The 22,133-nt window shown below is 36.6% G+C and overlaps 1 protein-coding gene across 7 annotated transcripts in view; it reads right to left on the bottom strand.

Annotated features, from left to right (window-relative positions):
* LOC102485971 (zinc finger X-chromosomal protein-like) overlaps positions 1 to 22,133 on the bottom strand; it is a 49,279-nt gene that overhangs the window by 12,247 nt on the left and 14,899 nt on the right. The window contains exons 2-4 of one of the 7 annotated variants that reach the window (XR_003551515.1): positions 14,706 to 14,794; positions 4,898 to 5,467; positions 2,397 to 2,539 (exon numbers count right to left, since the gene is read on the bottom strand). Coding sequence is in view for 4 of the 7 variants with exons in the window: in XM_027776790.1 (XP_027632591.1) it covers positions 4,065 to 4,066; positions 4,898 to 5,467; positions 14,706 to 14,766 (633 nt within the window). In the remaining 3 variants the exon portion in view is untranslated. Of the gene's footprint in view, positions 1 to 2,396; positions 2,540 to 3,793; positions 3,812 to 3,861; positions 4,067 to 4,897; positions 5,468 to 14,705; positions 14,795 to 16,354; positions 16,373 to 22,133 lie in introns of those variants that run through there. The other 6 variants (XM_027776785.1, XM_027776790.1, XM_006161063.3 and 3 more) reach the window with 6 other exon arrangements.

Below are 22,133 nucleotides of genomic sequence, written 5' to 3'. Positions count from 1 at the left end.
TCCCTATAAATCTGTCACAGTAGCTGTTTTCTGTTATGAATAGAACACTCTTGTCTCCATTTTTACTCCATCTCTCCCATAATCTCTTTTATAATATTTTAGAGGTTTTTGCTAAAGGGTGCATGTGGTTACAGGAGAGACAAAGACAGAAAGAGAGAAAACACTCCCCTGAGTGGGGTGGCCATGCTGCAATCCCATCTTCTCTAGTCTCCTCCAGGGATTTTGGGCACACATGCACACACACCCAGTGTGAGTTTTAAGCTGTCAGGTCCAGGAATCAAACTGCAATTGACAATGTGGGAATTCAGTGCTGTTATTCATTATGCCATCTACTGACTCATTTTTATAAATTTCATTATGATTTTATAAAGCCTAAACAGAAGGTTTCTAATTATACTCAGCTATATTGTGTGTATGTGCACACCCACGTGTGTTTTAAAGTATACTTCTTTGATCAAAATGAGAGATAGAGAAAGACAGGTATCTTCAACAGTGTCTCATTCTGTGACTCTTCCCACCACCATTCTCAGCTAGCCAAGAATGACTGTACACCTGGTTGTATACAATCACAGTGTACAAGTTGATCTGTAAACCAAATCTATGTTCTTTCACATGGATTTATTAGCTTTATCTGAATAGCACGTTACCAATGCATCACAAAGCCAGTCTACTTTTTTAAGAGACAGGTTTTACTATATTGTCCACACTGGCCTCAATTTAGCAACTGTCTTACTTCAGCCTGAATAGCAATAGACTACAGGCCTGTGTCCTGTTGCCAGTCTAGTCATATTTTTTCTTATTGTTGCTTCTAAAGAGCCTTTTACCCTGATGATTTATTTTTACTTAAGCTTTTCTAAATTTTATGTTTCACCTCCATCTCCCTTATACTATGTATATGCTTTAAGAGTTTCTAAATACTTTCTTGTAATACTTACATAAAAACCATTAATTTCAATGTTATAAAAAAAACTTTCTGAATATTATCAGTGATAAAAAAGTGAACTTTCCTAAAAATCCTAAATATTTACTTTCCTAAAACAGTCTCTAGCAGACAGTTTGAGTATTCTTAAGATACAAACCCAAAACTCAAACTTCTATGCTCCAAAAGCTAAAATTTTTTTGAAATGTAATACCGCAAGCGGGAAATTTCACAAGTGACCTCATGTAATGTGTCACAGGCAAATGCCGCAACACAAAAATACTATGTAAAATTACATTTGGGCTCTGAGAATAAGATGCATATGAAACATAAATGAATTTTGTATTTACCCCTGGATCCCATACCCAAGATTTCTCATTTTGTTTATGTAGACATTCCAAAATCTGGAAAAATCAAAATCCCAAACACTCTGGTCTCACGTAGTTAGAGACACTCATCCTGTATGTATGTGTATACACACACACACACACACACACGTGCACAAAACATAAAAAAATACCACAAGTATCTTACTATCTCTTCGGTTCTAACAGTGCTAGACTCAATAAACAAATTTTAAAGTAATACTGATCCAAGAATTAGACAAAGGGTTTGAGCTTCCTTTGAGCTGCTTTTACTGCATGTTCACTATGACAAAGTTGTAACTCACTACAAACAATGGATTGATCAAACATTTAAGCGACATGGTTCTTGGTTGAAGCTACTAACAGAAGAATTTCAATAGTTCATTTCAATAGTTCTTTCAACAAATATTTCACACCTAAAATGCAAAAGTTTGATAAGAATTATGTATGTGATTAGACATATCAGATCATGTCAAGATTTAATCAGGGAACCAGCAGTTAGCGTAATGGCTATGTCGCTGGACTCCCACGTAGTTGACCGCGGTTCGCAACCTAGACCTGATGGCTTAAAACTCACGCCAGGCGCGTGTGCGTGCGTGCCCAAGATCCCGAGAGGAGAATGGAGGAGAAGGGATTGCAGTGTGACCATCCCCCCTGGGGGGTGATTTCTCGCTTTCTGTCTCTCTGTCTGTCTGTCTGGCGAGCGCACACGCCCTATAGAAAAAAAACCTCTCCAAAAAAAAAAGATTTAATTATGGACTGCATGATGGTGCAGTGGTAAAAACCTGACTCTCTGTCTCTCTGTGAGGCTGACCCACATAAGATGATTCAAGATTCATTTTCACAGATATTCCTGAGAATGTAAGGCATGTGTATTCCCACAATCTGGAGCTAGCTGAAGATAGTGAATCACAGCATTAAGACCCTTTTGGGGGTACTTGAGTCGCTTCTCCTCCTTTTCTCTCTAAATAGATAAACTTTAAAAGATAGATAGTATCAATTTAAATACAAAGAAAAATTCAGCTGCAAATACTGTAACAAGTCTGCATTGACTTCATTGGCAGTTATGTTGTGATAATCAGCAATTATGTCCAGGTGTACTAATATTATACCATAAAGAATGGACTCCAGTCCAGCTGGTAGTGTGGTGAGAAGGTAGTCGAATACCACATGGCTGGTTGTGCAGTTGGAGTCCCAGACCCGGCAGTCTGAGTAACTTGCCTGGCACACACAGGTGTACACGCAGGTCCATAATCTGAAAAGAGGGAAAAAAGGACTACAGCATGACCATCCCTCACTGGGAATACTTTCTCTCTTTCTTTTCTCCTCTCTCTCTTCCTCTGTTCTCTGGCAAGCACACAAGGCCTCTGCCAATTTCAAAAAATAAAAGAAATGAGATTTACAGAGACAGAAAATCCTGTCACTGAAGCCTACAAAAATAAGCTTTTGAGACAGCCAATAGCATGCATTTATGACAGCTGGATTCCACATGGCCAACTGGGGAGTTCAAGTCCCAGACCTAGGAGCTTGAAAAACACACTGGGCACATGTGTGTCCATGTCCAAACTCCTGAGAGGAGAATGGATGGCAGTGTGCCCTTCCCTCCTGAGGGTACAATCTATCTGGTTAGTGCAATTTTTTTAAAATAATTATTGTATCTAATTTTATTTACTTATTTTAATTTGATCAGGAGGAGGAAGAAAGCAACCAAGCTGCCATGTCCAGGACTTGAACTGGGATCAGCCACTTTAGAATCCAGCACCCTTAGCTACCTCACCACCTGCTGCCCACTCCTCCCACCCCACCTTAGAAATTTTTTAACATTTTAAGAGGAATCAACAGGTGGTGTGGTGGTTAAGGCATTGTGGGACATGGCACACTCTGAGGTTTGCCTGCTGGATCTGATTGCTTGAAAAACAAGCCAGGCAGGTGTTATGCTAAATACCATTCCTCCTTTGCTTTTAAATGAGATACAAAATCAAGGTCAAAACTAATTATCATTATTATTATATCTTATGTCAATTTGCACTATAAAATTTCACCTTAAATATCCTAAAAGTCACATGAGCTGATAAAACAAGGTAACTAAGTTATTTAAACCATCAGGTAAATAATGAGATTTGTTTTTACAAAGTTGGAACCACATTAATGTTCAAAATATCTTTTAAGTATAAAATTAAAAATATTAATAGTAAGGCCAGTTTCATGGTGCCCTCATAATACACTGTCCAAAAGAAACTGAATCCCAAAAGCAACCAGAGTTAAAATCCCCAATCGGACTGGCCTCAAATACACTGACTATGTGTATGAATGCCAAGATCTAAAAGGTGAGATAAACAGAGTTAAGGGATTACAGAAACAGACCCTATAAAGGGTGCTCCTCTCCCTCTCTTGCAAATGCACATACATACACTCTCTATAATGAATAAAGGTAACAAAAAAAAGAGGCAGTATTAAAGACGTACATTCAAGGACTCTATTTACACAGAATGATTATAGTATTTGCTACCTGCCAACAATATCCAGGTACCTTCTGATTTTACTCAACACAATCAAGGAAGCCAGCATCCCAACAACATCAGTAGATAAAATATGGCTTGTTTTTCAAGACACTGGATTACCATATGGCCAACAGAGGGTCGAGTCCCAGAGCTGGTGGCTTGAAAATCACACCAGATACATGTGCATGCATGCCCAAAATCTTGAGAGGAGAATGGAGAAAGGACTGCAGGGGAGTAATTTTTCACTTTTCCTCTTTTTGTCACTCATCAGCACATGTACTCTTTGGAGGGGGAAAAAAAAAAAAAAAAAAAAAAAAAACCAAAAAAACAAGACATTAAATTTCTAATCAATTTTAAATTTAACAAATTAGCTGCTTATGGTATTGTACATGACTACTTTATCTCAAAGCATTCAGTACATTTAATTTGAAACCTGCCAGTAACTTTTTAGTAACTTCTCAAAAATATATTGGTATTACTTTAAGGAAAAAAGATGTAACAGAGAAAAACAGTGGAGAAATGACTGGGTGTTAAACAAAAATAGAATCTTTTTCAAGCTTAATCCCACAGATATTTTAATAATAATTCTGATCAGGTGAGTAACAGGCAATCAAACTTCTCATTTCTCAGAGGCAGTTGGCAGCATGGTGACTAAGTCAGATAGATCCCATATGGCCAATTTCCCAGTCTGAGTACCAAACTTGGTGGAAAAAAAACATGCTGGGAATGTATGCATGTGTGGCCAAAAACCATAGAAGAGAATGGAGAAAAACTATTGCTTCATGGTATAACCCCTGAGGGCTAATTTCACACTTTTTTCCTTTCCCTTTCTGTCCCTGTCTGGTGAGCAAATATGCCCTATTAAAAAAAAAGGCAAAATTAAAACAAAAACCCTTTTATTCTTTCTCAACTCTCTGTTCCATCTAATGAACAAGTAACTCTTGACTCTACCATTTAACTTATTTATGTATATCTTATAGAACTGAAACAACTATGCTAAGTTCATGAGATTTACCTTAATGTTATAGAGGTTTAAGTCAAATTATTACCATTTTTATTAGAAATGACAGACTTCAAAATATTGCTGACAGTAATTATACCCCAAGACTTACAGGAAATCATAAGGTAGTCTTCACAATTGCCTTTGTCATCATCTTGCTGGTCCACAGGGATCCCATTGGCATCTATAACTGCTTCAGAGGCACAGTCTGTTACTAATACTTCTTCTGAAACTATGTCAGTAGTCAGAGGATCAGTGTCAATTTCTGTTTCTACTATGCTGTCATTTATCACATGTTCAACATGTCCAATATCAGACACATGTATAGATTCACTTGTCAAGACATGTTCTGGCATAGACATTGAGGTTGGAGTTATGTCAGAAGCTAAAAGATCATTAGACACCTCACAATGTGCTAAAGAAACTTCTTCATTTACATCTGAGTCAAGAACTTGTTCAGGAACGATGACATTTTCAGATACATCTGCTTCTTCCAAGATATCTGAGCAATGAACATCTTCTATAACAATATCTTCAATAACATCTTGAATTTGAACTGAGTCTGGGTCATCAGGAACAAAGTTATGCACAGTTATGTCTGAATCCACAACATTAGAGACAAAAACAGTTTCTTGTACTTCCACAACAATTTGGTCACCATCCATTTGTGTTGCATCAGCTCCTTAAAAAAACAAAAATTAAAATGACAAATTTCAGTTAAGTTTCCTCAAATAACATAAATGATACTTTTCTACCCAAAAAGTTGTATTCTTCAAATAGTAGAAAAGGTTAAGAAAAATAATGTGGAACACATATAATTTTTTTCCTTAGGTTAAACGATAGGGCACATGAACTCACCACAGATACAGAGAGTGAGAGAAAGAGAGAGAGAGAGAGAGAGAGAGAGAGACAAAGAGTGAATGAGTAAGAAATCACCACCCATAGGAATGGTTATGCCAAAATATACTCTCCTCTCAAGATTTTGGGCATGCATGCATACACACCCACATGGTTTTAAGGCCAACAGTCCTGGATTCAAACTGTGCAGTCAGCCACTGGGGACTAAAACTGCACAGTTGGCAATGTTTGACCCTGCACCTTAACCTCCACTCTACCTGCAGGCCCCACGAATATAAGAACTTTATATACACACTTTAAAATTGTTTTTGTTTATTTACATGCAAATTCAAGACACTTACACAAATACGTTCTTTATTTAAAAATTATTTTACTCTTTTTAAAATAATTTTGTCATCTTATCATTATTCAGTTTGTCCAGACAGAGGGGGAAAAGAAAGTAAGCCACCAGGTCCAGAATGCAAACAGCTGGTAGCCATGGGGGAGTCCCAGCACTCCACCACCACCCTACCTGGATGTCCATAAGAACTTCTTTTAACTGAACCTCAATCACTTAACAGGTAAAGAAAATACTAGAAAGCAAAATACTTGAGGCAATCCAGAAGAAAAATATCTACCAAGTACATTTTAGAACATCAATATAAAAAATTTTCAGACTACTAAAATTAAACCTGAAGGAATGATTATAAAAATTAAGTAACAAAAATTCAGAAAATGAAGATATTATTTCTCCCTCTTCTTCTTTCTCAACATATTAGTTTTCTACATTTCATCAGCCCTATATATTTTACACTTTTTTCTTCTTCTTCATTTTATAATCATCCCACTTTGCTCCAGTGCCCACCAATATCTATCTATGACTGTAAATTATAAAATCATCCTTTAGATCTGTAACACAAAAGAATGAAATATAAATAAAAAATAAGGATAGAATGTTACAGTTAAGGAGGAAAAAAATTTGTTGAGAAACCTCAGTGAATAGCTAAAATGAATGTAAGTGCCTTGAAGAGGGATAGTTAGAGCCTGTCTCCAGTTAAGGGTTGACCTAACTTTACCAAGGTAGTCCCCTCCATTTATCACCTCAGGTACCAATACCCAAGATGGTTCATCCAAATATAAAACCCCAATCTAATCTACTCTAAAGTTAATGAATAAAGATAGAGGGATGAATAAATTAAAGCCCACTAAAATTAAATAGTTTAACTAAGATCATACAATTTGCACAGTATATGGTACTCGGAACATATTATGAAGAATGAATGCCAAAATTGGAAGAACATTCATATATCTTTAACAAAAATAAAACATATATTAGGTATTGTGGGTAACGGTCTTAAGAAAAGCAAACATGGTAGACTTACAATGAAAGCTATTAAGGTTGATTAGTATTTTTGGATGTGACTCAGATTCAGATGAGTCCAAGTAGAGGCCTAACCAACTGTGCATCATGGGCAAGGCCTTCAGAGAAACACACACGCACACACCTATGCACAGACAAACAGCTTCTTGAACAAACAACCATGGTCAACCATGGTCAAGAATGAAAACAAACTTTAGAAAAGTTTTATAAATCCATTAACATCTATTTTAATTACATATATAAATATATAGAAATATATAAACATACAGAAATATAATAAAAGTATGTTTTCTTTTATTTCTAGAGAACTTTCCTAAAATACTTTATACTTGTTCATAAAAATCTCAATGTTCATAAAAATTCATAAAGTAAAAATTAAAATTCCAATTTTGTCATCATCAATGCAATAGCATTTAGTGTCAAGAAGCTTCAGTAAAATGCCTTAAGTATTTAGCCTAAAAGGCACTGTGGTGGTTAAGGCACTGAACTCCTACACTGCTGACCATGGTTCAAGTCCTGTACCAGGTGGCATAAAAATAAAAATCGCACTAGGTGTTCTGTGCCCAAAATTCCAACAGAAGAGCAGAGGAGAAAGGACTTCAGCATGGCTGTTCTCCCTGAGAGGTCATCTCTCACTTTCTGTCTCTCTCCAATGAGCACAAACACCTTATGGTGAAACTTTAAAAGAAAATGACTATAGAATAAGGTTTAGACATATATTATTTTTGTCACTTTGGACAAGTCATTTAACCACTTGAGTTTTAGTTTCCTCACCAGTAATATATGAACAGTTGTTATTTACAATGCATACTTCATCAGGAGTGTTGTGATGATCAAATGAGAATGCATAGGAATTCTCTTAAAAACTGTTAATAGATTATTAAAGAAATATAACCATATTAAAGAAATATAAAAAGTCCTTAAAAACTCATGAAAGGGATCAGCACACAGCATAGCAGTTGTGTTGATGGACTTCCACATGGCCAACCATAGTTTGAGTCCCATCCCGAGTGACTTGAAAATCACACCAGCTTTGTGTGCATACATGCATAAGACCTCAGAAGGAGAATGGAGAAGAGACTGTGGCATGGCCATGCCACCTGGTCTCACTGTGCCTGTCTTAGGCAAAACATCTTAAAAAAAAAGTTGATGGAAAAAGCACATTATGGGGAACCAGCAGTTAGCATAATGACTACATCGCTGGACTCCCACATAGTTGACGACCGCGGTTCGCGTCCCAGACCCGGTAGCTTAAAACTCACGGTAGGCGCGTATGCGTGAGTGCCCAAGATCCCAAGAGGAGACCGGAGAAGGGACTGTGGCATGACCATCCCCCCTGGGGGGTGATTTCTCACCTTCTGTCTCTATGTCTTTCTCTGTCTCTCTGGCGAGCGCACACGCCCTATAGCGAAAAAATCTTGCCAAAAAAAAAAAAAGAAAAAGCACATTATGAAAAAATACATGCATGGATTTCAAAAATCAGAACCAGAACAAACCTGTACTTAATTCATTTTCCATAAACTTTTTGAAGTCTCTTTAGTCTGTGGAGTTTTCCTCTAAAGAACTTAGTATCTTCCTTTTAGGCATACTAATTAAACTTCATTCACAATATTCTAACAATTATAACTTTGTATTTACCATTACTAAACTGAAATGACAAATATGAGTCAAAAGGGCCAGCAGATAGCATAGTGGTGAAAGCTCTGTATTCCCACATGGCTGACTCTGAGGTGTGTGTCCCGGATCTGGTGGCTTGAAAACCACACCAGACATGTAGAAAGTACATGTCCAAAATCCAGAGAGGGGAATGGAGAGGAAGGGACTGCAGTGTGGCTATGTACCCCATGTCCCCTAGGGCTATTTCTCACTTTTGCTCTCAGTTGAGTACAAAATAGAAAAATAAATATGGAACCAACAAATAGCACAATGGTTACGTCAGTATACTCCCATGTAGCTGACAAGAGTCCTGAACCTGGTGGCTTAGAAAACTCACTGGGAGTTTGTGTACCCAAAGTCCTGAGAGAATGGAGAAGAAGGAATTGTGGTGTGGCCATCCACCTTGGGGGGTGATTTCTTGCTTTCTTTCTCTCTCTCCTTGCTTTCTGTCTCTCTCTCCTGCGAACACACATACCATACAGAAAAAATCTCTCTCAAAAAATAAATAAGGCAAAATGAAAAATAGATTTTAAAGACTAGTCCAAGATATAAGAAACATTTACATAATTTAATAAGTAGCTTAAAAACTCTTATGCTTCTTGGTAAAGTTAATTACTAACACTTCAAGAGTAATAAACAAGGGACCAGCAGTTAGTGTAATGGCTATATTGCTGGACTCCCACATTGTCAACAGGTTCGAGTCCCAGCGGCTTAAACTCACGCTGGGTGCGTGTGCATGTGTGCCCAAGATCCAGAGAGGAGAATGGAGGAGAAGGGATTAGGGTGTAGCCATCCCCCTTGGGGGGTGATATCTCGCTTTCTGTCTCTGCTTATCTGTCTTTCTGGTGAGCACACTTGCCCTATAGCAAAACATATTAAAAAAAAAAGAGTAATAAATAAGTTCAATAACAAATGATTAATTCATAGTTAAAACTGATAGCCTATAAAGTAGCCTAGAAAAAAACAAAATGAGGTACAATTACTTTATTATAATATTACTCAGAATGATAAGCAATGTGATTAATTTTTATATTGTTACAACTTCATAAATATAATTTTCCTTATGAAAGTTTGAGGAATGAGTTAAAGTTCCATCTACCTGATGCAGACTCCTTTTAGGAACATGTAAAAAACAGGGTTGTAAAAGGAGACACGATCAAATACAGAGAACTTTGAATTCTAAATAAGATAGCTATGTGAATATTTAATCCTGGGTAATAAAAAACAGAAAGGACAAGACCCACACATTATTTTAAGATGAATATTATACTGGAATGGTGGATAGAACAAACTTAGAGTGAAACAGTAATTTTGATATTATAGTTTAAAAATGAGATAGTGATTGTTTTGTTAGGCTAGAACTGGCCAAAAAAAAAAAGAAAAGAAAAAAGCAGTGTAGCAAGCAGACTTCCCTTACCATATCACACAATCTACCCTACTTCAATCTGTAACAAAATGTTCCACCTTTGGGAACAAGCAGTTAGCGTAATGGCTATGTTGTTGGACTCCCACAGTCGACCAAGGTTCGTGTCCTGGACCCGGTGGCTTAAAACTCACGACAGTCATGTGTGAGTGCATGCCCAAGATCCCGAGAGGAGAATGGATTGCAGTGTGACCATCCCCTCTAGGGGGTGATTTCTCGCTTTCTGTCTCTATGTCTCTCTGTCTGTCTGGCGAGCGCACGCAACTTATAGTGAAAAACCTCTCAAAAAAAAAAAAAAATTTTCCACCTTTAATCACTAAACATATGATTACAATTATAAATTATACCTCATGGACTTTTCAGAAGTAACTAAGATTATGAACCTTAAGATAAGATAACTGGGACTAGTAGGTTGTGTGGTGGTTAAAACGCTGAACACTCCTATTTGGCTGACCACGGTTCGAGTCCTGGACCAAGAGGCTTGCTTTCTCACTTTCCCCCTTTCTTGCTCTCTGTCTGTCTCTATGGTCAAATTAAAATTAAATTAATAAATAAAATTTTAAAAAGGTAACTTTCTTGGATAATATTGATGGCCTAATCTTATTAGGTCATCTTTAAAAGATAAAACCTTTTTTTTGAGAGATTTCTTTTGCTACAGAGTATGTGCATTTCCTAGAGAGATAAGGAGAAAAACAAAGAGATGAAAGTGAGAATCACCCCACCCCTTCAGGATTTGGTGCACGCATGCACACATGCCCGGGTCCAGGACTTGAATAGCAGTTAGCCATGGGGGAATCTGGCTTCTTAACCACTATGCCACCCGAAAGTCCCAAAAAACCTTTATAGTTAGGATTAGGTAAATTGGAGAGTTTTATTTTTTATTGTTTCTTTTTAAAGAATTATTTACTTATTATTTTTATTTTTCAATTTGCTATAGGGGATGTGTGCACACCAGAGATAGAGAGAGAGAGAGAGAGAGAGAGAGAGTGAGAGAGCAAACCACAGGGTTCAGAATTCTAACCATAGTTGGCCATGTCAGAGTCCAGCGCCAACCATGTCATCTGCTGGCCTTGTTTTTTGGTTTGATTGTTTGTTTTTTAAGGTCTTTGTCACTGGGTGTGTGAGCTTGCAGGAGACAGAATAAGGGAAAGTTTTTTTAAAGTGAAACCATCTCCCTCCATGGGAGATGGTCATGCTGCAATCCCTCCTCTCAGGATTTTGGACACACACACACACACACACACACACACACTGCCTGTATAATTTTCAAGTCGCTGGGGTCTAAGACTTCACCTCCACCATCCATGTAGGACTACACCTTTCCTACCTACCAATTCCAAGTTGGAGAGGTTTTAAATGGGGAAATGACTCAACCTGCTGTTGTTGGAAGGAGCTTTGTTAAAAATATGACATGAAAGAAAAAAGATTTCTCAGTTGATAGCCAGCACAGAAATAAGGATCTCAGTTCTAGAAATATACAGAGAACTTCTTTCAGACATATGGTTTGGCTTTGAACTAGATTCATCACCACAGCAGCAGAAGGATAACTCAAATGACACCGCTTTTAGCTATATAAAACGCATAAAAGACCACTCTCTCAGCCTTGTCTGATAAAATCAATCTATAGAAATTATATAAATTTTGTCATTGTCAACTGCTATGTTTCTGTTAATTTTTGATGCAATAACATAAATTAGTAGATTCTGCTACCAGGAAGCAGAGAGCTACTTAAAAAATAGCTAAAAATAAGTGGCAGGCCAGCTGAAGATGTAGGGTAGATAGATTTCACATGGCCAACTATACAGTTTGAGTCTTAGCCCAGCAGATTAAAAAACATGTGGGGCGCATGTGTGTAAATATCCAAATCTCAGTAGAAGAACTTACGGGCAAAAAGGGACTGAGGCATGAACTATATCCCATGGAAGGAGACAAAACTCTTTCTCTTTGTCTCTCTCTTTCTCTCTTTCTCTGTCCTTTTATCTCTCTGGCAGATGTGCACCCTATAGCAAAAAAAAAAAAAATTTTTTTTTTTAGTGTGAAATGACTTTGCAAATAAGATAGTGGGTGAAGGCTGGAAAATTTTAATAAACTAAGAAATGCTTAGAGGGCCAGTGAGGTGGTATAGTAATTAAGGAAGCTGGATCTCACATGGCCTACTGCACAGTTTAAACCCTGAACCCAGTGGCTTGAAAAACATCAGGGTACATGTACAAGCATGCCCGATGCTCAAGGAAAATAGGAGAAAGAATTGTAGAAATTTGTGTGGTACCCCCCCCTCGGTGGGGGGGGGGGGTGACTTCTTTTCCTTTTGATTTTCTTCTTCTCTTCTGGCACATATCCTATAGGAAACGATTAAGAAAAAAAGCTTAAGAGTAGTTTTGACTGGGTAGAAACAGAGATGCTAATAATTCTAATAGAAACCACAAGGATGATAAAAGGAGAGAAATTCAAAGTAATGAGAGGCAGACAACTAACCTATCTTGAGTTTTTTTTAATGCAACATATCCCTGTAATACACAACATTCTTGAGAAATCTACTCCAATACAGAAACACTACCAGCTTGGACTAAAAGGGCAAGAGTTGGTCCCATAGCCCAGTGGTCAAGGGAACCAGATTCGATACGGTTGACCTCAGTTCAAATCCTAGGCTCCTTCAGCTTGAAAAGGAAGCCGGGCATGTGTACATAAGTGTCGGAAAAAAGGATGGAAAAATGTATGAGGAACTAAGATGTACCCATGCCCCATTGGAGGGTTTTGCTACCCATCTTTTTTTCATTCTGGTGAGCACATGTGTCCTCTGCAAATTAAAAAAGAAAAAAGAATAGGACAAAGAAAAAACAACATAAAGAAGGCTGCTGGGGCATTTATGTGTACTGATTAGGTGGTTAAATCCCAAATGGCCACTGTACGATTCAGGTGCTGGACCAAGTGCTTTAAAGAACATACCAGGTACATGAATACGCATACACACAAATATGAAGAGAAGAGGGCTAGAGGAAAAAGGATTGTCCATTCCCCATGGGGGGAGCTTTTATACTTTCTTTCTCTCCTGCAAAGACAAGCACCTTCTGGCAAAAAAAAAAAAAAAGTGATTCAGAGAAGGTATTGTGGTGTAACCATGCTCTACAGGGGGCACTTTCTCACTTTCCTTCCCCTTTTTTGCCTTCCAAGGCACATGCTCTCTGTCAAATTGGAAACACAACAAAACAGAAAAAAAACCCAGTTAATCTATCTGTATCAATCACATAAAACCTACCATTGCCACTATGTATCCCATATATACTGCACAATGCCTGGTGGTGAAGACAAGTATCTACAGCATCCTCAGCCTCAACCCAAGTTCTGTCAATTAAACTCATTTAATAACCAGTAATGAACTGAAAACTACAATTTGGAAAAATACAAACTAAAAAAAGGGCTGTTGGACCTCCCAACATTCTAGGGTTAAGACTTCCAAGAAAAACTGTTTTGCTATAAGCACATGCTAACTTTAATAGAAAAAGCAAGGAAGACTTAGAAGGTGGAACCAAGGACTAAAAAGCATCTTTCCAAGATCCTGAAATTCAATGGCATTTCACTCACCTTTCAAAATTTTCTTTAGAACAATGACTCCATTTTATTTACATTTTTAACCTACTTGATTTAAAATATTCAAAACTGTTTATCAGCTGTAAACGAAGAGTAGATCACCTGTTTCTTTACCTTGAGAAGTTAATAAATAAAAAAGAATATGTGTCACAGGAAACTGAATATACACCCAGAATTTCAGAAGCACCAGATTTAGATAATGTTTGAGACCTTCGAGATGCTTATCTGTAGATTACAGATTTGGACTAGAAATTTTCATCTTCTGGCTGGGAGACAGTGACTTTAAACATTTGGGAAGAAAAACATATAAAAAATTGAAATGTTATCTTGGATTATCTGAGTGAGTCTAATCTAAAAGAAAAAGCTTTTTCACAAAAGTCAAGGAAATATGACAGAAAGGAAGTTCAGGAATCATTCTATGCATGAGGAAGACTTCACTCAATGTTCCTTGAGGGAACCACAGGCAAAGCATGAGAAGAGATGTCAACGGCCTCTAGAAGCAAAAAATGTCCTTGCTGATAAACTATAGAGAACAAAAAACAAAGATCTCTATCTTAAAACTATAAGGAACTAAATTGGACTAAAATATGAATATTCTTAAAAGTGCATTTCCTCTCAAGAGCATAGGAAAAGAAACTCAGATGGTCTTGATTTTGACCATCTAAGCCTTAACACAAAGAACCCAACTGTACGATACTTGTAATTCTGATCTTTAGAGCTCCAAATAAATTTGTCTTGTTTTAGGGGTCGTAAATTTATGCGAAAGTGTTACTAGAAGAAACGAAAACTAATTCCAATAGAAGAAATATTTTGAAAGTAAAAATTTATAGGACTTACTTCTTCACTTTGGAAAATCAGAGTAACAGAAGATAATAGGAAGACTTTCATGATCTCACTAACAAGATTACAAGTTAAATAAGAGATTCTGATTAGATAACAAGGTTCCTAAGTAAGAACCTAAGGTTTAGCAATTCATTATCTTGATAAAACAACTCCAAATTTCACAGATAAGTGAAACAATTCGAACAGTTATACCTGTTCCACCAAGAAAAGAGTTTGGGTCCTGTGGCTCCAATTCAAATTCATCTTCATCCATGGCCTTTAATTCTCATTAGTTACAGCTCCTAAACCAGGAAATAAAGCATACCAAACACTAATGTTTTAATCACATATTAAAATAGTATCATGATACTTACATTTATTAAATTCTACTTAACAATATTAATGTAAGATAAAGAGAGAAAATTGGCTTCTAGTAGATATAACGAGCAGTTAAATTAAACAGGCTAGGTGTTTGGGCTCTTGAAAAATGTACTAGAATCTCACAAAATCTTCAGCATTTAGCTTAATTAGCATTATGCAAATATAAACTTGTATTGGGACCAGCAGCTCATGTAATGCCTATGTCACTGGACTCCCATACAGTCAACCATGGTTAGAGGCCCGGACCCAGAGGCTTAAACTCACACCAGGTGCGTGTGCATCCTTGCCCAAGATCCTGAGAGAATGGAAGAGAAAGGATTATAGAGTGGTTATGCTCCCTGGGGGGGTGATATCTCACTTTTTATCTGTCTCTCTTTCTGGTGAGCACACATGCCCTATAGGAAAATACTCGCCAAAATAAACAAACAAACAGATAAATAAGAAAATTTGTATTACCGAAGTAAAGACATAAAATATTTTGCATCCCATAAAACTATGTCTCCTATCAGTACCAAAGTGACTTTAAAAAATTTTTTTACAGGTTTTTACCATAGAGAAATATGTAAGCTTGCTACAGAGTAAAAGAGAGATGGTGAGAATGAAAGTGAAAGATCATCTCTGGGGATAAGGTAACACTTCAATCTCTTCTCTTTCATTCTCCTCCTTGAATTTTGGGCACAATGCACACGTCTGACATAATTTTCAAGCCACTGGGTCTGGGAATTGAACTGTGGTCAACCATGTGGAAGTCCAGTGCCTTAGCCACTATGCTACTATTGGGCCTAGTAGCAGGGTGATTAATGTACTGGACTCCACATGGCCAACAACATGGTTCAAGCCCCAGACCTTCTTGTATAGACACACACACGCAATATATACATATATACACACACACACACACGCATAAAATCCCAAGGGGAAATTAAAGAATTAGAATGCAGTCATCCCCCTGAGGAGAGATTTGTCCTTCCCCTATCTCTCTGGAACCCTATGGTAAAAAAATCTTAAAATAAGTAAATAAATGGGACCAGCAATTAGCACAATGGCTATGTCATTGGACTCCCATGTAGTTGACCACAGTTCGCATCCTGGACTCGGTGGCTTAAAACTTACACTGAGCACGTGTGTGTATTTTCCCAAGATCCTGAGAGGATAATGGAGGAGAAGGGATTGCGGTGTGGCCATCCCCACTGGGGGGTGATTTCTCGCTTTCTGTCTCTCTGTCTCTGTCTATAGAGCACATGCATTCTATAGCAAAAACCTCTCCCAAAAAAAAAAAAGTAAGTAAGTAAGTGTGTCATGACTTCCTCATAATACAATAATATTACCACTTTGGTTTAAGGTCCTCACCTTAAGTCATAAACAAAAACCCCAACTTTTTATTAAAAATGCTAGAAAATTTTTCATTCCAATCACTAGAAATTCCAAGTGAAGAAAATGTGCACAATAGAATTTTTTATAAGAGAAAATTCTTGTAAAACCTTGAGTAAGAGAAGGGGTTGATTCTTTTTTTTTTTTTTTGAATTGTTAATAATTCTGAAGCAGGGCCAGCAGATGGCATGGTGGTTGGGGTACTGGACTCCACATGGCCAACCTGGCAGCTTGCTTTCTCACTTTGCCTGTCCCCAGCCCCGACTCTGAAGAGTGCATGTGTTCTGTACCAAAGAAAAAAGAGTAATAGATAAAATTAATTCTTTAAAATAAAATTATCCAGAGACAACTAAATAAAACACAAAAACAACAGTTTTGGTTGTTTTGTTGGTGGTCTATAAATAAAACAAAAGCTAACAAATTTAAAAAGGGAAAATAATAGAGAAATCTAAACAATGGATTTTAAAATGGGGAAAAAAGTATTCATAAATACAAAAACAAAACAAAAGCTTACATAGTCATCAGTATTTAAGAAGAAAATTGATCTAGGCAATCTAACAAAAAAAGAGAGAATAAACTGTGTAATGTTATCTTTTCAAACAGGTGGAAGCCTACGTTCATATGTAAAATTTTGTTCTCACTTTCCCAGAGCAGGTAATTCCAAACAGATAATTCAGAATGCAAGACAAAAATTTTCAAATAGTTTTTACAGAACCAGTAAATCACTAAACAAAAACAAATTATTTCAAACAACTCTAGCTTCATTATTTATTGTTTTAAGTGCAAATGTGATCCATCATTTAAAAGAGAAACACAAGAATATACATACTTTTTTTTTTTTTTGGAGAGATTTTCACTGTAGGGCGCGTGCACTCGCCAGACAGACAGAGACAGAAAGTGAGAAATCACCCCCCAGGGGAGATGGTCACACCGCAATCCCTTCTCCTCCATTCTCCTCTAGGGATCTTGGGCACGCACGCACACGCGCCCAGCGTGAGCTGTAAGCCACTGGGTCCGGGACACGAACCGTGGTCAACTACGTGGGAGTCCAGCGACATAGCCATTAAGCTAACTGCTGGTTCCCACAAATATACATACTTTTTTAAATGAGAGAAATCCAGGGTTGGTAGTCAGCACGGTGCTAAAAGTTGCCAGACTCCCATTTGGCTGACTGTGGTTTAAGACTTCAATCTGGTGGCTTACTTTCTCACTTTCTCTCTCTCTCTCTGTCTCTTTTTCTCTGATTAAAACTAATAATAATAATAATAATAAAGTTAAATAAATTAGGGAAATCAAGGACAAAAAGCTTATAAGAACAGCTGAAAAAAGAATACTAATATTCTCGACAGAATATTTTAGCTAAAAAGTTGAAATTTATTTATGACTTAAAATATTCACTGTAATGTATACAACAATGTTTTTAAACAGTAAAGATATGTATATAAGTAAATACACAGAATCTAAAATCCAGCCAAATATGCTGCAAATTAAGTATCTGTACAACATAAACTCATCTAAATAGAGCAACAATGTTACCCACTTCAAAATAGAACAATACAGATTACGCCAGAAAATAACACACTACAAATATTCAGAGGAAAGTCAGGAATACCAATAGTATGTGCCTTTTAAAACTTAAAAAAATTTTTTTTTCAATGCTAGAACTGCAACCAGTGTAATTTGGTAAGATAAATTCAGGATTGTCTTTTCACTTTCCCTTCTGTCTTTCCTGCCTTCTCTCACAAGCAAATGCATCCTATGGCAGAAAGGTAGGTAGACAGGTAGGTAGGTTAATAGATTAAAAAAATAAATAAATAGTTCAAACTAGTCAGTTACATGATAATCATGGTGGCTAACAGCACATGGCTAATGATATAGTTGGAGGTGCAGACCTGAAGGCTCAAAAAACATGTAAGGCATGTGGGCGAGTTCACTCAAGGTCCTGATGGAAGGCAAAAACAAAGAAGGAATTGTGGGATGGCCATCCCCTAAGGGGATGTATTCTTACTTTCCCTCTCCTTTCTCTGGCAGACACAGGCCCCAATTTTAAAATGAAATAAATAGTTCAACAGTATAAATAAAGAAGAAAAACTGGAGATTATCCAACTGAAGAATTCAAATAGTTCTCACTGATAAACTGTATTTGTTCCCTGTTACATAGAGTTTCTGTTAAGTAGTTAAAATAAAAACACTGTATATACGGTAATAAAATAAACACAAAGAAGGCACTTAAAAAGTAGATGGGGTAATCTATCAAAGATATACAAAAAGTTGGTAAAAATAAGAATAAAAATGCCCAGTCTGGCCAATGATTTAAGTAGTAATCCATGGCAGAACAACTATAACTGGATGAAAAAATACTCATAACAACATAGGTGGGAAAGATTATTTTCCAAAAGAGAATTTTGTAAATAAAAAAAACTGATAATGCCTTTATGACTGCATAGTACATTTCAAATACATACATATAACATACATATTACTCTGCAGGCTACTGTCCCATATTTCAAATATGGAATAAAAATATCACAGAGGACAAATGAAGAATTTCTGCTCTATACCTTACATGCCAGACCCCAAAACCTAAATAGAAGCCATGTATTCTTCTGAGCTGTTGTTCCCTGTCCCTTTCACGGACTAGGGCAAATGAAGAATCTGTTTTAAACCTCAACTAACAGACCAGAAAGCCTAGGCAGGAAAGGCAATCTCTGTGTTTTCTCTGTCTCTCTCTCTCTCTAAAAAAAATTTTTTAATTGAATGACTTTTAAAACTTTTCAAAAGTATTTGTTTCTGACCTCTCCTTTCTCTTGCTAATTTCAGAAGCCATATCTAAATCTGAATACTATTAAGGTCACAGAAATCGTTAACCACCACTGAGCCTGCTTCAGAAAGGGAGAAACTCTACTTTATAAATCTTAACTCAAATTTCTTTATGTGGATACCACATTGCAAAACACAACAGAGGAGAGAAAGTGACCGAGAAGTACCTCAAAGTAAACTGAAGTACATGAGTTTACAGGAGCAGAAACTTTCTCCAACAAATTAGCCAAAAGTTAATAGTAAATTGAAGTACATGAGCTTACAGGTGCAGAAACCTTCTCCAACAAATTAGCCAAAAGTTAATACACCACCAAGTGACCGAAAATCAGAGAAGAGAGACTACAGAGCTTAAGCAGCAGGGAGAAGTATGGCACTGCAGAGAGACTGTGGCTCATCTCCTACACACCTCTGAACTCTCAGTTGAAACCCCGCATTGTTCCAACAACAAAAGTGTGGGTTACATGGGGAGCGTCATGGAAATGAAACTGCAGAGACAGTGCAAGTCAACTCCTCCTGCACACTTTTGAATGCTCAGAATTAATTCCAAAAAAACATGTAGTATATTAGATAACCATAAATCACTGCACAAAAATAGAAGAAACCGAGAAAATATATCTCCCCCAAGGGAAAAGAAAACATACCATCATCCAGATAGTACAACAAAACTCACAAAAATGTCAGATAAAGACTTCAGAATATTCAGTGACAACAAGACTAATGAAGATTCAAGATCAGAGATACAATGTTCTCCAGAAAATGCAAGAGAAAAGAAACAATGAGTTCTAGGAAATGAGGAAGTTCTTCCAAGATTTGAAACAAGAAATATACAACATAGAAAAAAACACATGGAGCTGCTACAGATGAAGGTTACCATATAGAAAATAAAAATCTACCCTAAAAGTATTAAAAGCAGATTAGACCATGTATAAAATGGAATTTTGGATGTGGAAGATAAAAAACTTCTGATCTAGAAAAAAAATCACCAAAAGTTTCAGAAAATAATCTCCCCAAAATAATACATGAGAAATACTGGTTACCATTAAATACTCAAACATCCAGACATTCAGTATCCCAGAAAGTGAAGAGACTAATAAGGGCATTGAGAATCTATTCCAAGAAATCCTAGAAAAAATCTTTCCAAGCCTACAGAGGCATTCAAAGCACCAGACCCAAGAAATACAAAAGATCCCAAACAGAATCAACCCAAGAAGGTTTTCTCCAAGACACATCATTGCCAGATTGGCTAAAACCACATACAACGACAAGATACTAAAACTGGCAGAGAGAAATTTCAGGTTACTTACAATGGTTATCTCATCAGGCTAACATGAGACCTTTCATCGTAAATAATGAAGAAGAGAATGGGGAAATACATTCAAAGTGTTAAATGAAAAACAATTTTAACCAAGAATAATATATTGGCAAGATTATCCTTCATATGGAAAGAAAAGACAAAAGTATTCTCAGATAAACAGAACTTGAAAGAAGTTACCAGCACCACACCAGCTAGCTCTTCAAGAAGTTCTGAAGGGAGTGCTATGCCAAGAAAACTAAAGAGACAGACAGAAATAAGAGAAGAAAAAACAACCAAGAAAATGGTCTTTTGAGACAAGTCTGAAAAGATCAATAATAGTGTGAATGCTAACTTTCAGGATTTACTGAAAAGATCAGACACTGCAAACTCAACAGAAGAGAGATTAATTACATGAGACTGAACTGTTAAAATAGAATTTTATGACTTTTGTCTAAAACATTACTGATTTTCTTCTATGCTTTATCTTCTAGATTTAACAATTTTGGCTTCTTTATAGTTGACAGGTTTTGAAATTTGTTAAAATTTTGCTTTTTAAATTAATATAAACTTTTCTCTGTATTTGACCAATTGAATTAGAAAATTTTTGTGAGCGTTATTTGTGGCCGAATGGTTCTGTGCATAAGAAATTAGTAATAATGATTATTACTGCCAGGGCTTTGACTGGAATGTCATTATTTGAAGATCTGACCAGAAAGCTAACTCAGGTAGATCTCAAGAGAGCCAATAGAAGTTCTTGGAAAGACTGCCTGGTACCATAAACAGTTCTACCTGGCAGGTAAGTAAAGAATGTCAGTTCTTGACAGACCCCAATAACTTTCAAGTACAGGTACTTAAAGGTACAAAGGGTGAATTCCTGACTTAGCTTATTGAGTGGAAGGAAACCAAGGGGGGGGGAGTTAAAGTTATTTGTTGAAGAAATCATGTATGGTAATATATTTGCTTGAGCCATTATACAACGTACTCTGGATGAGAAAACTTGTTTTGCATGTTGCAATGATATACAGTGAATTAATGTAATATCAATTTATAATTTAAAAACCTGAGAAAAAGTTCACCTTTATTTAAGGTGGTAAGTACATTAAAATTCAGAGGACTACCATTGATCCAGGGCATTGATACTAATCTTTATTAATAAAAATAAGAATAACTAAAAAAAGATGCATATATAAATAAAAACTAAGCAAAATAAATAAAATGAAAATACCACAATATGCTACTGCATAATTCTGTTGAAAATCATACAAAAATTTAAGCCACCAGTTGATTTATAATTAGTACAATCTTAAAATTACAACAACTCAAAAGGGAGAAATGGAAGAGAAGTGATTGCTATATGTTTGTTTCCCCATGGAACAAAGAAAATCTAGCTTCATTTCAAAATCAAAATTGTAGTATTCAGCTACAACTGTTAACTAAAAAAATCCACCTAACTGTATACACAGTAAGAACAAAAATTATTATTTTTTTTTTTCTGTATAGAAATTTTTACTTTAGGGCACATGCACTCACCAGACAGACAGAGACAGAAAGCAAGAAATCATCCCCCCACAGGTATGGCCATGCTGCAAGCACTTCTACTCCACTGTCCTCTAAGAATTTTAGGCACATATGCACTTTGGGATGAGTTTTAAGCTGCTAGGTCTGGGACTTATCTCATGGTTGACTACAACAGAAATTAAACTCTCAATTAGCTAAGCCCTCTGCCGATGCATATACAACAAGCACTTGTGTGCATGTGTACAGACACAACTAAG

This window comes from Tupaia chinensis, unplaced genomic scaffold, assembly GCF_000334495.1.
Source record: "Tupaia chinensis unplaced genomic scaffold, TupChi_1.0 Scaffold138070_1, whole genome shotgun sequence".
Classification (NCBI taxonomy): Eukaryota; Metazoa; Chordata; class Mammalia; order Scandentia; family Tupaiidae; genus Tupaia; species Tupaia belangeri.
The sequence above is the reverse complement of the archived record's forward strand: the minus strand, read 5'-3'. Positions and strand labels throughout refer to the sequence as shown.